General features: G+C 24.5%; 1 protein-coding gene across 6 annotated transcripts; it reads left to right on the forward strand.

Moving 5' to 3' along the window:
* Nucleotides 1-1,514: 1,514 nt before the first annotated feature.
* On the forward strand, nucleotides 1,515-20,406 carry LOC135929120 (ral guanine nucleotide dissociation stimulator-like 1). 6 transcript variants are annotated; one of them, XM_065465628.1, is made up of 6 exons: nucleotides 1,515-1,633; nucleotides 1,765-1,939; nucleotides 18,087-19,006; nucleotides 19,149-19,381; nucleotides 19,755-19,853; nucleotides 19,904-20,406. In XM_065465628.1, exons 1-6 carry the CDS (start codon nucleotides 1,558-1,560, stop codon nucleotides 20,357-20,359), a joined length of 1,959 nt encoding a protein of 652 aa, XP_065321700.1. In that variant the 5' UTR covers nucleotides 1,515-1,557; the 3' UTR covers nucleotides 20,360-20,406. The 6 variants fall into 6 exon arrangements, with proteins under 6 accessions (XP_065321700.1, XP_065321705.1, XP_065321704.1 ...); XM_065465632.1 differs by lacking the exons at nucleotides 1,515-1,633; nucleotides 1,765-1,939 and adding exons at nucleotides 8,439-8,456; nucleotides 8,502-8,658; XM_065465629.1 differs by lacking the exons at nucleotides 1,515-1,633; nucleotides 1,765-1,939 and adding exons at nucleotides 14,250-14,516; nucleotides 14,557-14,699.
* The last annotated feature ends 760 nt before the right edge of the window (nucleotides 20,407-21,166 follow it).

Raw genomic sequence — 21,166 nt, forward strand, 5'->3', positions numbered from 1 at the left:
CTTTATAAATTTCATTTCCAAAAAAATATAAAAATTTTATTAAAATTTAAATTATACCAAAGAAGACATAAATATAGTAAGAAAATGCTATTATATAATTTAGATCATATAATATTATGAATTTATGGGCGTTTATCCCTGGTCCTCGAAAGCATTATAATTTTGATAATATATTTTCATATTGCAATAATGTTATTTGTATATTATATTTGTATATTATTTTATATTTAGGCCGGTACGATTGATAAGCTAATTGATGAATTAATTGACGAGAAAGGCAACCTAAATCACAATTATACCACTATATTTTTAGCAACATTTAGGGCCTTTATCAAACCTTTGGCATTAATGAACAATATTCAGCAAAGGTTAGTATTTCCTTTTAAATACAATCGTATATCATTGATATATCATAGGCTTACATATGTTATCAGAGATAAAAATCCAAAGAATGATGATCTTAAAAACGAAAATGTTCTGAAGTATAAATTACAAATTAAAAATGCAATAATGATTATATTACTACTATATTTTTATTTTGCAAATATTATTTTCAATAAGGATTATATAATTAAATTAAAAAATAGGGTCAAACATCTCGTTTCTCTTTATGTAAATAAAGATTCAAATATAATAAGATAACACATAGTACACAAACACATTAGTTGTATATAATATAATATAAATTGTTTTAGAGGATAGAAATTTGTTGTTCCTATTAATTCCTTTCGGTTTTTGAGATTTCTATTATTTTCACTTCCTTTTTTTTGGTTTATTTTCTTTTTCTTTTTTTGGATGTAATGTCATTTAATTATATAATTATTACTGCCTATAAATCTCAGTTAAAATTTTATTATCAATTCTAAGAAAAATACGTGTATATAATTGATAACAGGAAACCTAAAACTAAATATGAAAATCTTATAATAATTTTAAATTATTTGAGGTATTATAACCTTTAAGCCATATTTTATTTTTATAGATCTTTTAAATTAATATTATTAACATGGTTGGATTTTTATCCTGAAGATTTTTATGATTCTCCGCAATACAATACACTTAATTTAGCCATTTATATTGCGAAAAAGTGTATAAAAGATCGTGAATTGGGACAAAAAGCCTTACATATGCTAGAAAAATTTAAATTTGAAAACAATACCAATCAAAGTAATATTATATTTAATAAAAATTGTATATTAAATTGTAACTTTATTGATTATATTAATATTTTAACAGATATACTACCCTTGTTCGCATTTATAAATGATATCAATATTATCAAAAATAATTTAATTTTAGAGAGCAATTTTGATTCATTTGATGAAATACTAATCGCAGAACAATTGACATTTATGGATGCAGTAATTAACCTAATTAATTTTAGCATATAGTATTAAAAACTAGCATTTGTTTAAAAAACTTATTCCTTATGAGTGCATGGGATGTTTTTGGTCCAAAAAAGATAAAATAAAGATAGATTTAAAATATTCCTTAGATTATAAAGATATGGATGTCGTTGTTGAAGATCGCATTTCTGAAATTAAATGTTTGTCGGTTATGGCTACAGTGGATTTTTTCAATATCGTAACTTTTAAAGTAATGGACACAATTCTGGATCATTATTGTTATTTAGGTAACATTCAAATTAATAAAATGTACATTTTTATTTGTATGGTATGAAATATACTTGTTTTGTTATTGTTATTTTTAAAATTAAACTTTTCTCAGACCAATATTTTTTTAAAATTTATTTTGTATTAAAAGATAAAAAAAAATACAATAAAACGGAGTACGAACGTATTAAACATCTGATTAAATGGATCGATATATCAAAAGAGTTGCGAATGTTGAAAAATTTTTCTTCGATGAAAGCTGTTGTTAGTGCCCTTAGATCAAATCCTATATATAGATTGCAAAATATATGGAATTCAATACCTAAGTATATGCATGAGTATCGATTTATCCATAGACGTAATTAGGGGATTTTACCCTCATAATTTTTGTAGGTTTAGTTCCACTTATTGTAGGCCTTTAGCCATGTTATATTTTTAAAAATAATTTTGGCTTATTACTTTTTTTAAAAAAAATTTTCAACTATAGTCGTTATTTAAAAAAATTATTAACATCTTATTTTTCTTTCTAATTCTTGTTTATAGTGATTACATTTTTTGGGGTGAGAAGGGTGGAGCTGTACAAGGATGAAATTCCTAAAAGCTTAAAATAATAGGCTAATTTCTGAAGGAGGTGGGTCCTGGCCAGGGATATGAACCCTCCTTTTAAAAAATGGGTTCGGGTTTGGGTTCAGTGAAAAATCTCTGAACACGGTTCGTGTTCAGGTCGATTCAGGATTCGGAGACCAGAAAAATAATGACTTTAAAATTAATTAAAATAACAGAAACATATACTCATCGAATTGTTTAGAGTGCTTCCTCTAATATGTCTCTCTAAATTGCTATTATGACTCCCTGCTAATACTACACTTTTAAAATCTGCTTACGAAAAATGGAGGATCTTAAATGAACCAATTTTAAAAGACTCATTCTTAATAAGTTCAAATATTTAAAAAAAAAATCCAGGGTAGGCTGTGCAAATGGTATCTACAGGTCTCTGCTGATATATTTATACCTTCAATATAAATAAATCTTTAGAACATCATCTTCATTATATTAATTTCAGGAAATCTGTAAAAATTATATTTACGTGCTCAATAAAAAAATATTCCTACATGAATTTGTATACATTCATTTGCAATTTAAAACCTAAAAAATTTATTCTTGGTAGATGAAGGTTTTGCCTAATTTAAACTTGCCTATTCTTTGGATATACTGAAAGATATTAGGTTGGTGAGTGGAGGGTTAAAGATATTTTTAAAACAATGGGCAGGTGAATTTGAAATAATTTCAGGCAAAATAAGCAACTAATTTCTATTAAATTTAAGTAAAAAACATTAAAATAATATATAAAGAGCCAAATCAACCACTATAAATTTTTAAGCATTGGACTTAAAAAATTTTTTTTAATAAATGAGCAGACAGGTGCACCAAAACCTGCCCATTGCAGACCTCTAGTCAGTATGACATCGAAAACAGCAGATTATAATGGATTTTACCTCTGCCAAGGTATTCATTTATAAATGATATGTGTTTGCCACTTTTATTTTCCTATGCATTTACCACCAGAGGTCTTCAAATGACAACATTTTTAGGCCCAATGGGAATTTAGTTAATGCCTTCCAAGTTTTGCTTGACCTAATTTCACTAAAGTTGCCTGACCTTTTTTTATAGATATATTTGCTGAATTCTGTTTATAGAAGTGATAATTCGTAAAGTATAGTTTTAATATAACCACTCTCCAATATTATAAATAGTGTTTACCTTGGTGTTCAACAACATATATTTTGGTATAAGCATTGATTTAGAAAAAAACAAATATTCAATTATATAAAGAAATTCATGATGAAATAATGCATTAAAATTACCTTTTTAATATGTTCAGAAATTTAAAGAGTAATAAAAATATATAACTATATTACCACCAGAGGTCTGCAAATGACAACATTTTTAGGCCCAATGAGAATTTAATTAATGCCCATCCCAAGCTTTGCTTCTAATTTCAAATTTTTACTATGGTTGTCTGACTTATTTTTATATATTTGCTGAATTCTGATATTTCATAGAATGATAATTCATAAAGTATAGTGTTTTTAATTTAACCACTCTCCAATATTATAAATAGTGTTTACTTTGGTGTACAGCAACATATATTTTGGTATAAGCCTTGATTTAAAAATAAATAAATATTCAATTGTATATGAAATTAATGATAAAATAAAGAGTAACAAAGATATATAATTGTATTATCACCAGTGGTCTACAAATTACAACATTTTTAGGCCAGTGGGAATTTAGTTAAGGTCCATCCCAAGTTTTGCTTGGCCTAATTTCAATTTTTTACTAAGGTTGCCTGAACTTGTTTTATATATATTAGCTGAATTCTGATATATTATAGAAGTGATATTTCATAAAGTATAGTGTTTTTAATATAACCACTCTCCGTTATTATAAATAGTGTTTATTTTGGTGTTCAGCGACATATATTTTGGATAATTCATGATTTAAAAAAAACAAAATTCATGATAAATAATGCATAAAAATTATTTGTTAAAAATTATACTTTTGAAATATGAAAGAAAAATTGGCTAATATTACTAATAACTTAACATCATCTGATATTGATATGACATCTTGCATTTGGGTATATTCGCCATATCTGTAAATCACATGAAAATTTCTGACTTAAAATTGTTATGAAGATTATCATTGGAAGAATATTTTTTAAAAGAATACTATTGGCTAAATATGATTGATGTTTTTTGAGGATTATTATAATAGATTAGGAGCTTGACCCAATGATAATGTAAAATTTTATCATTATAAGTTGACTAGTAATTATCATTTTAAGCTAATAAGCCCCCCCCCCGCCTCTTCAAAATGGTATACAATATATCACCATAAAGAATTTGAAAGAAAAATTAGTAAAAGTCAATAATTCAAGATTTTTATAAAATATAGCATTTTAAATAATAAAAAAAGAGTAAAATAGCAAAATTATTTTTTATAAAAATCTAATATAGCCAAAGGCTTACAATAAGTGGACATAAATATCTTCAGTAAAATTTCCTTAGCTAAATCTTGCCTACCTCTATGGACAAAAGGATATTACAAGTCCTATTATTAATATCTATTTTTAAATGAAAGAAAATCCGATATTACAACACGACTTATTTTAACATTTTTATGTGAAATTTAATTTGTTTGAGAATAAGAAGATTAAATGACTTAATCAGAATATTGAATTAGTGACGTATCCAGATTTTTTTTTCAAAACCCATCTAAATTCGGCTGGAGGAACTTTGCCCTTAGATCCTCCAATGCTAGACGAAACCATCCGATACCTTGTTAAGCTAATAATAGTTATTATTATGGGGATCTGTATCGCTCTTATATACTAAATTCAGTCATTTCTGCTAACTGACTAAACTTAAATAAAATTTATTAGAATTCAAGATCAATCAAAATTATCTTTAGAGTTCCAAATTATCCAATTATTGTTCAATAAACCTCAATATGTGATTTTACTCAATTTTTTTATATATTATTTTAACTTTGATCCAGGATTTTTATAATTGCAATAAAATCATAAACATCGGGGAAAACGGGGCACATTCCAATTTATTTCAAAACTTTTATCAAAATAGTGGAAATTCAAGCCTAATATAAATTATTTAAAGCTAAAAAATATTTATTTATTAATTTTCACAATGACAAATGAGCTTTAGCATATCAAAAGTAACAAAAATTAAATGCAAAAGTAATCATCTATACTAAATAAAGCTTTTAAAGACAATAAATAAAGTTAGGAAAGTTTAAACCCTATTTTTTTAAAATCTGCCCGACATGAATTTAAGAATTTTTTAAATAATATTTATAAAATCAGAAATGTTGATGGTTTGTCCGGGGAACTTTAATTATATTTATAAATAAATATTTATTAATCTAAGTATCTAGATACAACATGTCGTATCTGTATTTAGATAAAATGTATCTTTTCGAGGTATGTGTATCTATTTTTATATACTGTAATTTACGCTTTTTGATCTTAAAAATAAAAATATTTGAATGCAAAATTCATTTTATCTCAGCTTATAATTTAAATATATATGTAAATAAAATATTATGCCTAATATAATAAAATATCAAAAAAAATATATAAATATTCATTAGATATCATTTTTTTCCCCATTTTAATCTATAGATATCGGTTCAAGATTGTGTAGGATATTTTTACATGTAATAAAATATATAAATCGCTTAGTCATAATGTCCATTAATTATTAAAAACAATACCATTGATGCACAAAATTATTTTAAGCAAATAAATTTATTTAGAATTTTTTAGTTTATAGATATTCCGCTAACTTTCAATTAACAAATTATAAGTCTAATGTTAAATTTTTTTTAATATTGGATGCTTTATGAGAATTTGTTCAAAAGAATTATAAAAATAGGGTTGTTGACATTTTTTTATTATTATTTTATATGGTGTTCGAATTGAATGAGAACAAAATATTAAAATGTTGTTTACGTATTTTGTGCTCTCATAACTAAATTTTCTGTTCGAGAACAACAACAAACTTTATATATAAGTATGATAAAATTGTATCTGTATCTCAATACGTTTTTAAGCGATGTATCATATCTAGATCCATTTTAAGCAATTTATCGGTATCTAGATCCATTTAAAAAGTATCTCTTAACAACTCTGGTTAATCTTTTTTTGAAGAACAAAGATTTTTTATTTTTTTTAACCTAGATTTTTTGATTTTTATGCATTAAATATCTTTCAAGATGAAATCGAAAATTTTTGACAAATTTAATTTTATTTACTTAGTTATTACTTCTTTTAGTATATAATCAATAAATTAATATACTTTAAATCTAGTCTTCAATATTTAAAACAATTAATTTTTTTAAGGGTAGATTTATATTATTAAAATTTAAAGTTATTTTATATGAATTAATAAACACTTATGTTAAAAAACAAATTTTTGACCTCAAATTTAAAAATTAGGTACTGTAAATCTTACTTCAAATGAAAGGTGTTACTCATTATTCGTTTGTAAAAAAGGAATGAGTTAAAATGCTAAATATCAGAGACCTCAGGCCGAACCGTATTTTAATATTTTTAAATATACCCGGGCCTAAAATTTATTTTTTAAAATATCCGGGCAGGGTCTGAAATTTTTTTTTAAAAAAAATACACGGCCTGAAAATATAAAACCCGCGCTGGGCTAAATCCGGGCTGAATCATGCAAATAATATAATTTTTTCCATTTTTCCCTTATAGATAATAAAAATTAATTATACAAACATAATATATTATAAGATAAGTTCTTTTTGTAATAATTTTTTATTTATTTTTAACAATTGATTTTCAAAATTTTGATAAGATAAACAAGAGCGATTCAGCTCAACATAGCTTTTGCTGTGTTAAAAACACTTCAACTGGCACAGAGGGTGGGACGGTTATGTTTTATTTAATTAATAAAAATTTTAATTGGAGGAATTTATTAAAAAATTTAAGATCTTTGTTTTAAAAAACTTATTAGATCATCTTCACAAGAATTTTAATATCAAATCTGTCAAAAAATATATTTATACTATTCTTTATTATTCATTATAAATTTCCATAAAATATATATCACAGCCTCAAGTCATATTTTTTTTTTATCTTTATCAGAATTGAATTCATATTTTTACCTTAAAATTATTTTTTTAGTTTTAGATTTGAGCTGTTGGACATCAAGGTTTAAATATTTAAATTAGGTTACAATCTACCCTTTAATATTGTTTATTTGAGTAAAAACTGATTCATACTGGGGCCAGGATAGAGTTAAATTATCTTCATCTAAAGAAATAAGTACTAAAGACATATTTTTTATAAAATAAATTATATGAGAGCTCTATAATTGGAGTGATCCACTTGCAAAATTGTTAAATTAGAAAAACAATTTTAAGGTTTAGATTCAAATATAGAAAAACTTTTAAATTAATAAAAGTAAAAAATTGAGAGGTAATTTATAATACTATTTCCAAACGATAGCCTAAAAATTTTGCTCAAAATTTTTTTGTGAGAATTTTATTTGATAAGATCAAAATACAAGTAGAGCAAAATAAACACTGAATTATTTTCTTGTTCAAATGCTCCATTATAATTTTATTTATGTGAATTTATTAATTAAAAGCAAAATAAACAGAGGTAATACTATAAATCATCAAATTATATAATATAGATTATAAACACACAATCTTTATTATTCATAAAATAATAATTAATAAAAAATTATGATAATATTTAATTGATAATTTTTTATAGTAATTTTTTATAGTAATTTTTTTTATAAAATTTAAATAAAGCGCACAACGAGTGATTATAAAATATGATATCATAGATAGATAGTGCATATGTAGCAAAAACTACAAAAATAGTCCAAAATTGACAGTGTTATAACATGACCAAAAATTAATATTTTTAAATCTAATTTTATTTATATATTTTAGTGCTGTGAAGTAACGTCAAACGACGTTACTATTTTTGAAGAAAAGGAACGCCATCGTTACCTTCTTCTAGATTAACGAGTAACGGTAACGCGTTTCTTTTTTTTGAGTAACGGTAACTCAAAACGTTACTCGTTACTTTATATTTTTTCTTAAAAAGTATCAACAAAAAGAAAAACATATTTTATTGTATTATAAAATTACTTTTATTTATTTTTTAATTCTTAATATAAATAATTTAAGCCAAGTTTTAATTCATATCAACCACTTACTTAATTTTTATTTTAAATTTTCGTTGTTAAATTTGCTGTCGAAATTAATGTTTAATCAAAATTCAAAGTAAATGTTAATAATGATATTGTTATTCTTATAATTTATTTTAAGAATATTATGTCCATAGTACTTATTTCTTCAGATGAAGGTGATTTAACCTTCCCTGGCCCTAATTTGAAATATATTTTAAACCAATAAAGAAAATTAACCCAACACAAATATTTAAACCTCAATGTCCAGCTGTTCACACATAAAAAAGCATTTTAAGGTAAAAAGATAAATTAATATATCATTATTTTAAACATTACTTTAATTATAGAATAATATTCTTTCATAATATTTTGAAAAGTTTAATCATGGAATTAAAATATAAGTAAGGGTAGGGTGCATCGATATTAAATATCGGATAGGATCGGCACCGATATGTAGCGTTTTCCAAAAATATCGGATCGGGCCGATACCTGTAAAAACCCCATCCGATCTTTTTACTTTTCTTTTTTTTTATTATTTTATGTTATTTATATTTATTTTACATTATTATAATATTTTCTAAATAATTTTTTTTTAAACAATGCAAATGCACAACACCTTCTAAATTTTATTCTTAGATTTATAGTATTTTAAAAGTTTTTTTAATTAAAATAGAAAAGAACACCCAGTTTTAATTATTTTAAATCTTTTTTAACGCCAATTTTATTATTTATTCTTTAAATAAAAGAATATTTTTAAATATGGGATCTGAATTATGGAAATACTAGTTGATAACCCGTCAAGTATGACGGGAATAAAAAAATCTTGAACTATTATATGAAATTTTTTTTTAATACCTTTTTTTTTTATAAAATAAAGGAGAATATTCTGTGAATATATATAGATTTTATTAAATCTAATGTTAAATATATGAATGTAAAATATATGAACATAAAATATATGAATTTGTATTCATAAATGTAGGAAGATATGGATAAATAGGTATTGTATATCATTTCCTGAGGGCACATATTAATGGTGACGGAAAAGTATTATATTGACTTTTAATGTTCAATTGGCTAAATATAATTTAAATTTATTTGTTGAATTTAAAATGTAATTTGTACTTAGGAGTAGTAATTTTGATTGGCATATTGTGGCATAGTTACAAAGTTTAGGTATTTGAGTATTTTAATTCCATGAAATAAATAGGTATAAAAAATAAATTTTTTAACTGAGAGGGTAAGATTGATGGGAATCATAAATGTTTTCACTATTATATGGTTTTTTTTAATATTTAAATATTTTTAATTGATATTTTAATAATTACTTGGGTTAGTTTTTTGAGCATTTTAATTTCAATAAATTTGAGGGTTGATCAATTATTTTTTTAAATAATTGAGATGTCTACATGATCGAAGGTTTGACACTGACTTTTATTAATAGTAATAACAAAAGATGTGAGAATAGGAAATTGACGACGTTTAAATTTAAAAGTTTGGATTTTACTTAGTGCTAAATTGGTATTCCAGAGATCACATATTATTGGTTAGAGAAAAGTTTTGTTATGACTTTTAATGTTCAATTGGCTAAATATAATTTAAATTTATTTGTTAAATTTAAAATGTAATATGTACTAAGGAGTAGTGAATTTGATTGGCATATTGTGGCATAGTTACATAGTTTAGGTATTTGAGTATTTTAATTCCATGAAATAAATAGGTATATGGAGTCCATTTGACTTTAAATAATAATGTGTGAAATATTATAATTAAAATAATTTAGTTTATTTCTAAATATAAATCTTATACTTGAGAGGGTAAGATTGATGGGAATCATAAATTTTTCCACTATTATATGTTTTTTTTTATATATTTATTTTTTGATTGGTTAAATAAAATATATCTTTATTTTTTTAGTTGATATTTTAATAATTACTTGGGTAAGGTATTTGAGTATTATTTCCAATACATTTGAAGGTTAATTAAGATAATTATTTTTTAAATAATTGAGGTGTCTAGATGGTCGAAGGTTTGACACTGACTTTTATTAATAGTAATAACAATAGTTTAGTTATTTGAGTATTTAAAGGTATATAGAGAGTAAAATATTTTACTTGAGAGGGTAAGATTGATTTGAATCATAAATTATTATTATATGGTTCTTTTAATATTTAAAAATGGTTAATTGATATTTTAATAAATACTTACGTTAATTATTTGAGCATATTTTGTAGGTACAATCATAATTTTAGGTTTTTTTGAGAGGTACATTTGCTTAACCCTACATTAAGTGTTCCAAAACAGGTAATATAGACCTATATGATCAAAGGGTTGACACTGAATTAGAAAACAGGTAATATAAACCTACATGATTGAAGGGTTGACACTGATTTAGGAACTTTTATATTCACTTGGTACTTAAGAATTTGAACAAATTTTTGGTTTGTATAAATATTTATATTTTCCATGATAATCTATATATATAATATTAAATTTTATTAATAAAATTATTATACTTGACTATCTTCTTAAAAACATAAAAAAGGTTGTGATCTTCTTAAAAATCGTTAATTAAAAAAAGATCGTTAATAAAAAATGGTTGATTATTAATTAATAAAACAAAGAAAATAAATTTAAACCAAATAGAAAGAAAATAAATTTAAACCAATGAAATAAGACCTTAATAAACCAATAAAAATAAAGATTAATAAGCCAATAAAAATATAAAATAATAGCAAAATAATAAAGTATATAAGAAAGATTATATTACAAAATTTAATATAGAAGGTGGTTGAGCGGGAAGAACGCTTGCCTTTAAAACGTTAAGTCGTGGGTTCGAATCCCGTTATATACAAAAAATTTTCTTAAAATTTAACATTAGAGAGATATAGTCTCCATCGATTTATTTAACATTAAGAAGATAGGAAAGTTGATAGGAAAAATAAAAATTATTAAGAAGATAGGAAAGTTGATAGGAAAAATAAAAATTATTAAGAAGATAGGAAAGTTGATAGGAAAAATAAAAATTAACATTAAGAATATAGGAAAGTTGATGAGAAAAATTAACATTAAGGATATACGAAAACAAAGATGCAAAATGCATTATCTGCGGAATCATCTGAGTTTACCTTCATTAAGGCAGGGGATATAGATACTCCATATCGTAGAAGTAGTGTTGTTAATTTGCTTGGTTGTAAAATTTACGAACCAATTTTGTGCTGAGGCCTGCTCGGGTCACAAACCCTTGGTTCAGACCCGTGGTCGGCTTGGTTTTCCGGGATTGTTTTTATTGTTAGATAATATAGCCCTGCAAGCAAGTCAGTTTCGGGATTAAAAAATTTATATCTGGTCGAGTTATGGTTTAATTTATAAAATCCAAAATTATAGTTTACTGAGAATAAACGAAAGAAGACAAATACTATAAAATTTAATATAAAAATTAAAATGCTTTTTATTTAAATATTTTCAGACTCAGGGCTGAAGAAAGGTCCTAGCAATTAGTTAGACCAAAGAACCTTGATGGATAATAGCATTCACAAAATATTTTAATTACCTTTCATGATTAATTTTAATACTGTAAAAATCTTCCTTATACACTTAATAATATAAAAATAGTTGAAATCTGAGCGATTCAATTATGAAAATTAAAATTTTTACCTAAAATGAACTTTTGGGAATTCAGTAAAAATTGTTTTGAGTTGTTTTAATTTATGTAGGAAAAAAAATAGTATATGTTGAAGCACCAACCTACATGTATTGTTTTGCGCTATTCACATTCACACCAATGTTATTAATGCTTGAATTTTTAGCTATAACGGCTCGCTCAAGAATTTTGTAAAGTTAAAATAGGTATCCTATAAATCCCATAAAAGTTTAGTTGAAGATGCGTAAGTAACCATAAACTAGTAATTATATAAAGCTTTTGCTCAAAGCTCTCAATTTGCCAAATATGAATACTTACATAAAATTATTTTAGCTAAAATATTAATCGGGCCGTTATAAAATATCGACCCAAATCAGGCTTTTTAACAACACTATTGTGATTAATGGAGAATAAAATAATAAAGCTTTTCATTAGCAAAAAAGAATTTTTTATATCTACTGGATTGGATAATGTATAATCCGTAGAAAATGAAGCGACTAATTCTTGCCCTATTGACTGAGATAATGAAAACTCATCGCTTGGAATGTTGATCGGTGATTTTTCCAATATTTTAATTTTACTTTTAGTTATCCAAAGAATGGAAATCAGGATAAGAAATTTGAATAATTTCTTAAATAAACATGAGTGAAAACTCGAATTTAGGGTTTTCAGATAATTCTTATTTGTTAGAATTTTTTATGATCAATTCGAAACACCAAATAAAAAAAACCATTTATTATTTATTTATTCTATGTAAATAAAATATTACACAATATAAATCAATTACAAATTCCTTCAAAAAACTTTAAAAATTATATGTAAAATAATTGCCTAAAATACTCGTAACAATTGAAATAACTTCATTTCGGTTGTTGGGTTTAGGAGAATTTCATTTATATTGATTTTTAATTACTCCGAAAAATTTTTCTATCGGATTTAATTGCGGCGAATAGGGTGGAAAAATATGATATTTGGAAAATTCTCACTAATTCGCTCGATGTATAGGAGCAATATCCATTATAAGTAATGAATTTGATGGTAAAAGTGCGAATAATTCATCCAGGTATGCCTTTTATCGCAGTAAAAGCCCCATCTATTGTGAATTTTTTCAATCCACTTATCCTATTGTGCATAGGTTACCGGAAGTTTTTAAAAATATAATGTTTTTCTCAAAATTTTCTTTCAAGTTTTTAAAAGTTTTTTTAAAAAAGGATGTATTTTTCTCAACAAGTTTTTACAATAATTACGGAAAGTTAAATTGAAGTGTCGGGGCTTCCATTATGGGTAGAATGGTTGGTGGCACATCTCGATGATTTTTGGTGTGCGTCATTTTAGGTTAATAAAAGCAACTACAACATTTAAATTTTATTTAATTTTAAAACCAAAAAAAAATATAAAAAAATAAGAATTATCTGAAAACCCTAAATTCGAATTTTCTTTCACTTATGTTTTTTAAGAAATTATCAAATTTCTTATCCTGATTTCCTTCTTTAGATAACTAAAAGTAACATTCATATAGTGTAATAATACTTTAAAAAAAATTTACAATGCATTTTAAAAAAAAATTATTCTAAAAATCTTAGAAAATTTTTATTCTCATTTTCCCAATTAAACTTGGGTCCAAAACATAAAAAAATTATATTCGATTCATAACTTTGACTTTAATCTTCATTAAAGTTTAAAAACTCTTATTATTTAAAAAATTATATCAAAAATTTTTAAAAATTTTATCAAAATGTTTTTACAATAATTATGGAAAGTTATTTAACTATATAAGAATGTTTTTTCACATTATGAAAATGTGTTACAACAAATCATATTATTACTGTAAATTCTGTGGCCACTATGGCGAGGGTGAGGAGGGGTATTTTTACAGAATAAAACTTTTTATAAATATTTTTTTTAAAGATATTGTATATTATTATTTTATTACATTATGTGATTATTTTTTTACAATCTGTATTTACAGGGTAAATTATTATAATAAAAGCAAAAAATTAAAAAGATTTAACCATATGTTTTTTTATTTTTATATAATACTCAAAAAATAAATGACGATCAAATATATAATGTATGACAAAACAGATTTAAAAAATGCATTAAAATATAAAAAATTGGATATTTTAATTTTCGTTTTTTCTTTATGTATTCCGATTTTCTATATTCCTTTAAAATATATTTAAATATAAATTATATTTTTATAAATTTACCTTAATTCAATAGTTGTCCTCGATAACCATTCTCAAATATGGATGCATTTTATTATAACTTAAAAAGTCATAAGGAATAGTAAATTCATTAAGAATTGATGTTACATTATGAACGATTTCGTTTCTTGTATTTGGTCGGGGATTCATTGACCTATATTTGTTTTATAATACGCCAAAGAAAATCTCTATTGGATTAAGTTGAGGCGAATAGGGGAGCAAAATTCTACTCGCACTTTAAAACTATCAATGAGGTGACTTTTATGGATGGATGCATTGTCTATAACAATAACTGCATCCCTTGGTATGATATTAATTAGTTCTATCATATATTTTCGAAATAGTAGACTATTATAAGCTCCCTCGATGATGCGATAAAGTATGACACCTTCGATTCCCATAGTACATAATATACTTAAATTTTTACCATTAGATGGTGGGACTTTAACAGTTGGCATAACATTGTATGGTGCCCAGGCGTAAACAGGTACAACATGTAAATTTATGCCTGTCTCGTCTAAGAAAAATATTTTTTCTCTGGCTATATTCAATATTTTTATACAATAAGGGAGAATTGATATAATGGGAATTATTTGTAGCAGATATATTAGGTATTGAATTAGAATAAATAGGATCAGGATTTGATGTAAATGAATTTGTATTATTCGTGTTAGTATATAAAATTTGTCGTATATTCAACATTTGTGAATTAGAATAAACAGGATCAGGATTTGATGTAAATGAATCTGTATTATGTATATAAAATTTGTCATATATTAAACATTTGAAAAAAATATTAAACTGTATTTTATATAAAAAAATTTAAGTAGTATAAAAATTGTAATTGCAAAAAAATTACATTAAAATTTTACGGTTATTGCTTAAGTCGAGGGGTATTTTTTATTTATTTTTTTGATGTTTTTTTTAAATGTTATTTTAAATTAATATAGTATTATTTGGTTTTGTGATAAATTTTTAAAATAATGTAGCATATTTTTATTATTTGGTGATAAATTTTTAAATTAATATGTATTTTTTCTTTTAAAATATTTTAAAATATTTTTTTCTTTTTTAAAAATATTTCTTAATTCCTAGGGAGGGGAGGAGGGTAGAAGAATTGTGATGAGTCAATTTTATTCATTAAATTGAAATATAGTCTGATAATCTAAACAATTTTAGGAAAATTAGCATAAAATCTTAAATTTTGTATTTATTAGAGGTAAAATAGACCCCATCTTTAAATTCTAAGTGATTTTTTTAACCTTTGTTGGGAAGGGTTAATTCGAAATAAATTGAAATATATTATCGAAATTTATATAAAATAAAAATATCGAAATATAGTAATAAACGAGTCAATTTTATTCATTAAATTGAAAAATTGTATTAAAATGTATACAGTCATTTATAAATAGAATAAAAAGATCAAAGCGATTTAATAATTTATGTTTTCTAAAATATCTATATTCAAGTAAATATTCATGAATATTCTCTCGATCCCCATGTCTTTTATAGTTTTCCTTAAGATCCCGCCACAGTCTTTAGACTTTTTGGGTGTGAATGGATCTATTATTTGGGTCAACGAAGTTTCGGGATTGATTGACCCTATAATGGAAATAATTTGTTTGATCCAACCGATTATATCTAAGATAAATAGATTTAAATATATTACTACTTTTGATTTACAGAAAAATATATTTACATAATAATACTATATTAAAATAACATTTAAAAAAAACATAAAAAAAATAACATAAAAAAAATAACATAAAAATAACATAAAAAAAATAACATAAAAAAAATAATATAAAAAAAATAACAAAAAAAAATAACAAAAAAAATAAAATAAAAAAAGAATAATAACTTAAGCAATAACCAATTTTTCCATATGTATTTTTGTAGTGTTTGTTTTGTTATATATATTAATGAATCGTCATTTATTTTTTAAGTATTATGTAAAAATAAAGACACATAGTGTTTCATTCTTTTAACTTTTTGTTTTTTTTATAATATCTTACCCTGTATATAACACACGCTATAAGAAATTATAATAATATTTTTTCAGGGTTAAAAAAAATTATTTTTTATTTTCAACACTATTGTGATTAATGTAGAATAAAATAATAAAGCTTTTTTATTTATAATTAGAATAAGATTAATAAATAAGGTTTATAATTTTTCTTAGTTTTCCTTATAAAAATTTCATTTTTGTATATTTCGCTACAAAATCACACTAACTCTGATTAAAAAAACATGTTTACTCTACCCAAGTAGAGGCTATGCAAATTAAATTTTTATTTAGCCAGAGCCCATTGTAACTTATTCTAAAACCCTATCTCAGTTATTGATATATACCAATTGATTTTTAGGCACTACTAGCACCTTCCTCCTTTCTTTAGCCCTGAAAAATATTTAAATTTATTTAAATAAAAAGCATTTTAATTTTTATATTAAATTTTATAGTATTTGTCTTCTTTCGTTTATTCTCAGTAAACTATAATTTTGGATTTTATAAATTAAACCATAACTCGACCAGATATAAATTTTTTAATCCCGAAACTGACTTGCTTGCAGGGCTATATTATCTAACAATAAAAACAACCCCGGATCTTAACCAAGGGTCCGACCACGGGTCTGTGCTCGGGGTTCTTGCTGAGAGTTGGTTTAGTCGATTTTTAGACCAAAACCCCAGGTCTTGGTTTTATACAACCAACCAATTAACAACACTACGTAGAAGTTTATTACCAGAAAATCTAGAGGCTCTCGTATTTATTTAAAAAAATCTGATATAATTTTATATATTAAATACAATTTTATAATTCATACCAACATAAAATGGATATATTATCAAATATATGTTTTTTAAATTATAGTCTTGTAGAAATATAAAAAAATTAAATTAAATGCATAATTTGATTTTTTGCATAAAAAATATTGATTTCTTAATTACATTTGGTTCAAAGGGGGGTGGTGAAAAATCAATATAAATATCGGATAGGGTTTGAAGCAATATCGATCGGATCGGTGAAAAATATATGGATCGGCACAGCCCTATATATAAGCAATTAAAATATACTACAGTATTGGGCTGGGAACTAACATTAAAAACCCAAGATTAACAAAATATTGGTTTTGGTTCAAAGTATTATATTGAGTTTTTTATTTCTTCTATTTCTTGTTTTAGTATTGCTATTGGTTTGACTATAATTGTTAATAAATTTAAAGAATAAAAAATAGTGATTTAAAAAAACTTTATTTTAATAATATATAAATATGAAATAATAGCGTAGCCAGGATTTATCTAAAAAACGACATTTTAATTTTTAATATCCAAAAAAGTTCATAAGAACAATTTTTTATTAATATTTAATTAAATGATTTAAAATTTTTTTTAACCTGTCCGCCCATTGTTCAAATTTCTTAACCCGCCCATATTAAAAATTTTTTAACCCGCTCGCCCACCTGTCCGTTTTTAAAAAGGTGGACCGAAACCCCGCCCAATGCAGACCTCTAATTTATTCAAATTTGATAAATTTTATTTTTTATGAAATATAAAATATATTCATGGTAAAAAAACATTGTTTACGACGTTAAATTTAAAAATAAACTTATCATATATACCAGAGAAAATTATGTTCTATTTTTTACTTAGAATAAAAAAGAGTTAGATTGATGTTTAAACAGAATTTATTAATAAATGAATGTGGAAGAGTTAATCATTTAAACCGAAATTCGTAACATTTGTTTTTTTTGGTATATATTTTTTTACTTCTGGATCCGTATCCCCAAAACGGGTTCCTTAAATACGCCACTTTTAGTTATACTATGCAATGCCATGAATTAAAAAAAAATCACAGCAACTATTTTTAAAATTTAGAGAAAAAATGGTGTTATTCGAGGAAATTTCACGTTTGTGCTCCGAGGAAAACAATCAATTCAATCAAAGAAAGTTACTAGAAAAAGAAGGCACGGCAAAAATTGTCGAAACATCTAACTTAATGAAAAAAGACAAGGTTACGCGGCGGTATAAATATTGTAGGTCACACACTGATATAAATATAATTCACGGGACTGTCCCATATTTAGGAACTTTTTTAACGGATTTGACTATGCTACACACATTATTACCTGATTTTATTTCTAAAAAGGATTTTGAGATAAACGCAAATGGAAAAATTGAGAATACAACTAAAAATATAAGACATGACAAAATCCCTAATATCTCCGACGAACTTAACACTCATACACATTTAATTAATTTTGATAAAAAGCGCAAAGAATTTGATATACTGATCCAAATGAAAATTTTTCAAGCATCGGCTTCTAACTATAATATACATCCTGATCATAAGTTTTGGAAATGGTTTGAAAAATGTATACATTTTGATTATTTTAAAAAGTTTTATCGAAATATAAATGATGATAAGATAAATTACAAGGATTATATATTAGATAGGCATTCGATGCTACAATCATTCGAAAAAACGGCTAACCTAGAATCTCTAAAAAAATTTAAACATAGTAGTCAGGCTGCGTTTGATGGTTCAATCTGCGTTAAAAGTGACAAAAACTTATATCTTCACCAACAAAATATCAATATTTCGAATTGCACCAATAAGTGTAAAGATATTAAATCAGAAAAATCTATAAAAAATTGTATTGCTTCAGATGACATTAAAATAACGAATCTTAATAAAAGATCCACAAATCTGGTTTTTGACGATTTTAGTTACATTTCAAAGGCAGTCGAGGATATATATTCTAAAGGCATTCACAAAAATGACAATGAAAATGATGGTAATATTATTAGTAAAAATAATGAAAACAGTATATTTATCTAATTTTTTTAACGATATGTTTACCAATAATAAATCTATCTCCCTTTACCATAAAAAAATTATTGTGAATATTGAGCATGATTCTATTTTTACCAAAAAAGATGTCGAAGCCGCCGCTCCTATTTATGTGTGCAGCTCATTAAATTCGAATTCAACAAATTCCAAAAATAATGGCGCCACTATTGATACCGTCCATGATTCCGGAGTAGAATCATTGAGTCATTTTAACGAATCCGATTACCATCATGATCCATCCATTAATAATCACTTCCTAACTGATTGCCACCAGAGCTTAGTGCCAAAAACTAGATATACAGATCGCGATTCACCTGAAGTATATAATTAACATCTAGGTTTATTTTTTTAAATGTTAAGATTCACTATTTTGTCGAACATAAGAAAAAATAAGTTTAATTATAATAAAAATTTAATTTATTTAGGTATATTTCATATATTTTTATATTTAAAAAAAAGGAAATGTCGGGCTAATTATTTTTAAAAAAGCCTAAATTGTTGTAATATTTAGCGTGGTTTTTTGACCATATTATGGACATGACAAAGTAAAAGGATAGTTTATGAATCAATTTACATTATATTTTTTTTAAATGGTTACTATGATTAGCCTCAGAAATAGTATCTATTAGAAGTTTTACTTTAAATTAATTTTTGATATACATAAATTTATTTTATTTAATTACTTACTTTAGCTTATCAACCCCAAAGCTGATGATAGTTGTATTATCAAAATTTACTTGGATAAATCTTTTGGCAATAAATATAAATCGAATTTATATAAAAGTCTATGGGTATGGATCGTATTACGTACACTTTCAAAATTTATATTCTTGTCATTTAGATAAATAATTCAGATAAAACTACCGATGTTATTATAAAAGCCTTGTTGAAATATGATCTCAATGAGGATGTCAATAATTTTGAATTATGCCAAACTGATATTCTCAAATCTCAAAAATTATCCTCTACTGGACCATATAAAAAAATGATTCCGAATGAATTCACACTTCCTAAGGATGCTAACGTTTACTATGGCATGCATGAGACAAAGGAAATAATTTTCAAAATTGTCAGAAAAAGTCAGGCCCAAAAAGATGTCAAATTAAAAAAATTTGGCTTAATAAATTATATTACAACAAGCAACGCGAGAAAATATAAAGATCCTAGTAAATGCCAAAATAAGATAAAATTGCTTAATGAATCCAGAAGCATAAATTTTATCAAAACGCAATCGGAGCTAAATAGTGAAAGACAAAGAAGATGGCTAAACGCTAATGTTTTGGATATTTTAAATTAAGTAGTTTTTCTGAAACATATAATTAACATATGAATTGTGCAATAATAAAGTGCAAATAAGATATTATTGAATCTTGCATATAAATTATATATGGCCTTTAAAGCCAACGAGTCAATTTTAATATAAGGAAGGTTGAGATATAGGTTTAATTAAAGATTTGTAATGGGCAAGTTTTCATTTTTAAAACAAAATTTAATTATTTGATTGGTTGATTTGGCTCTTAATTTCTTTTTACTTAAACTTAGAAAATAGAAATATTCAATATTATGAAATAAAAAATATAAGCCTTTTCTGCTTATTTTGCCCAAAAAAATATTTTAAATTTACCCGTCCCGGCATTACGAATTTTTAAAATATATTTACCCGCCTATCCAATATAATAAAAACCCTCCTATTGCAGATCTCTTGTTTAGGCAGGTGGAATAAAGAATATGAAAAAAACGGAACATTGACGTAGCAAATATTTAAATAAATCGGTTTGGGAGGCAATCATAGGCTTGTTGGGGATCAGAAAATTGTCATTTATATTTATTATAAGATAAATTTAAACGTCTCAAAAAAACTCCGGTCCTCATAATTTTATATAAAATAAGCTTTGAATATGTTTTTATTTTATCTTCAAAAATCATAACAGATAATTGCTTTCTTTAAGTCACCTAAAATGTCTATTACACTCTATTGCAATTAAATTCGCAACTTTTGCGAAACTATTTTCACAAGACATAAAATATAATGGTTGAGAAACGTAATCTCATCTAAAGCAATTTTAAGCCAAATAATTACTATGATTGGGTAATCTTTGCTAGT

This window comes from Gordionus sp. m RMFG-2023, chromosome 4, assembly GCF_954871325.1.
Source record: "Gordionus sp. m RMFG-2023 chromosome 4, tfGorSpeb1-WG-v2, whole genome shotgun sequence".
NCBI lineage: Eukaryota > Metazoa > Nematomorpha > Gordioida > Chordodea > Parachordodidae > Gordionus > Gordionus sp. m RMFG-2023.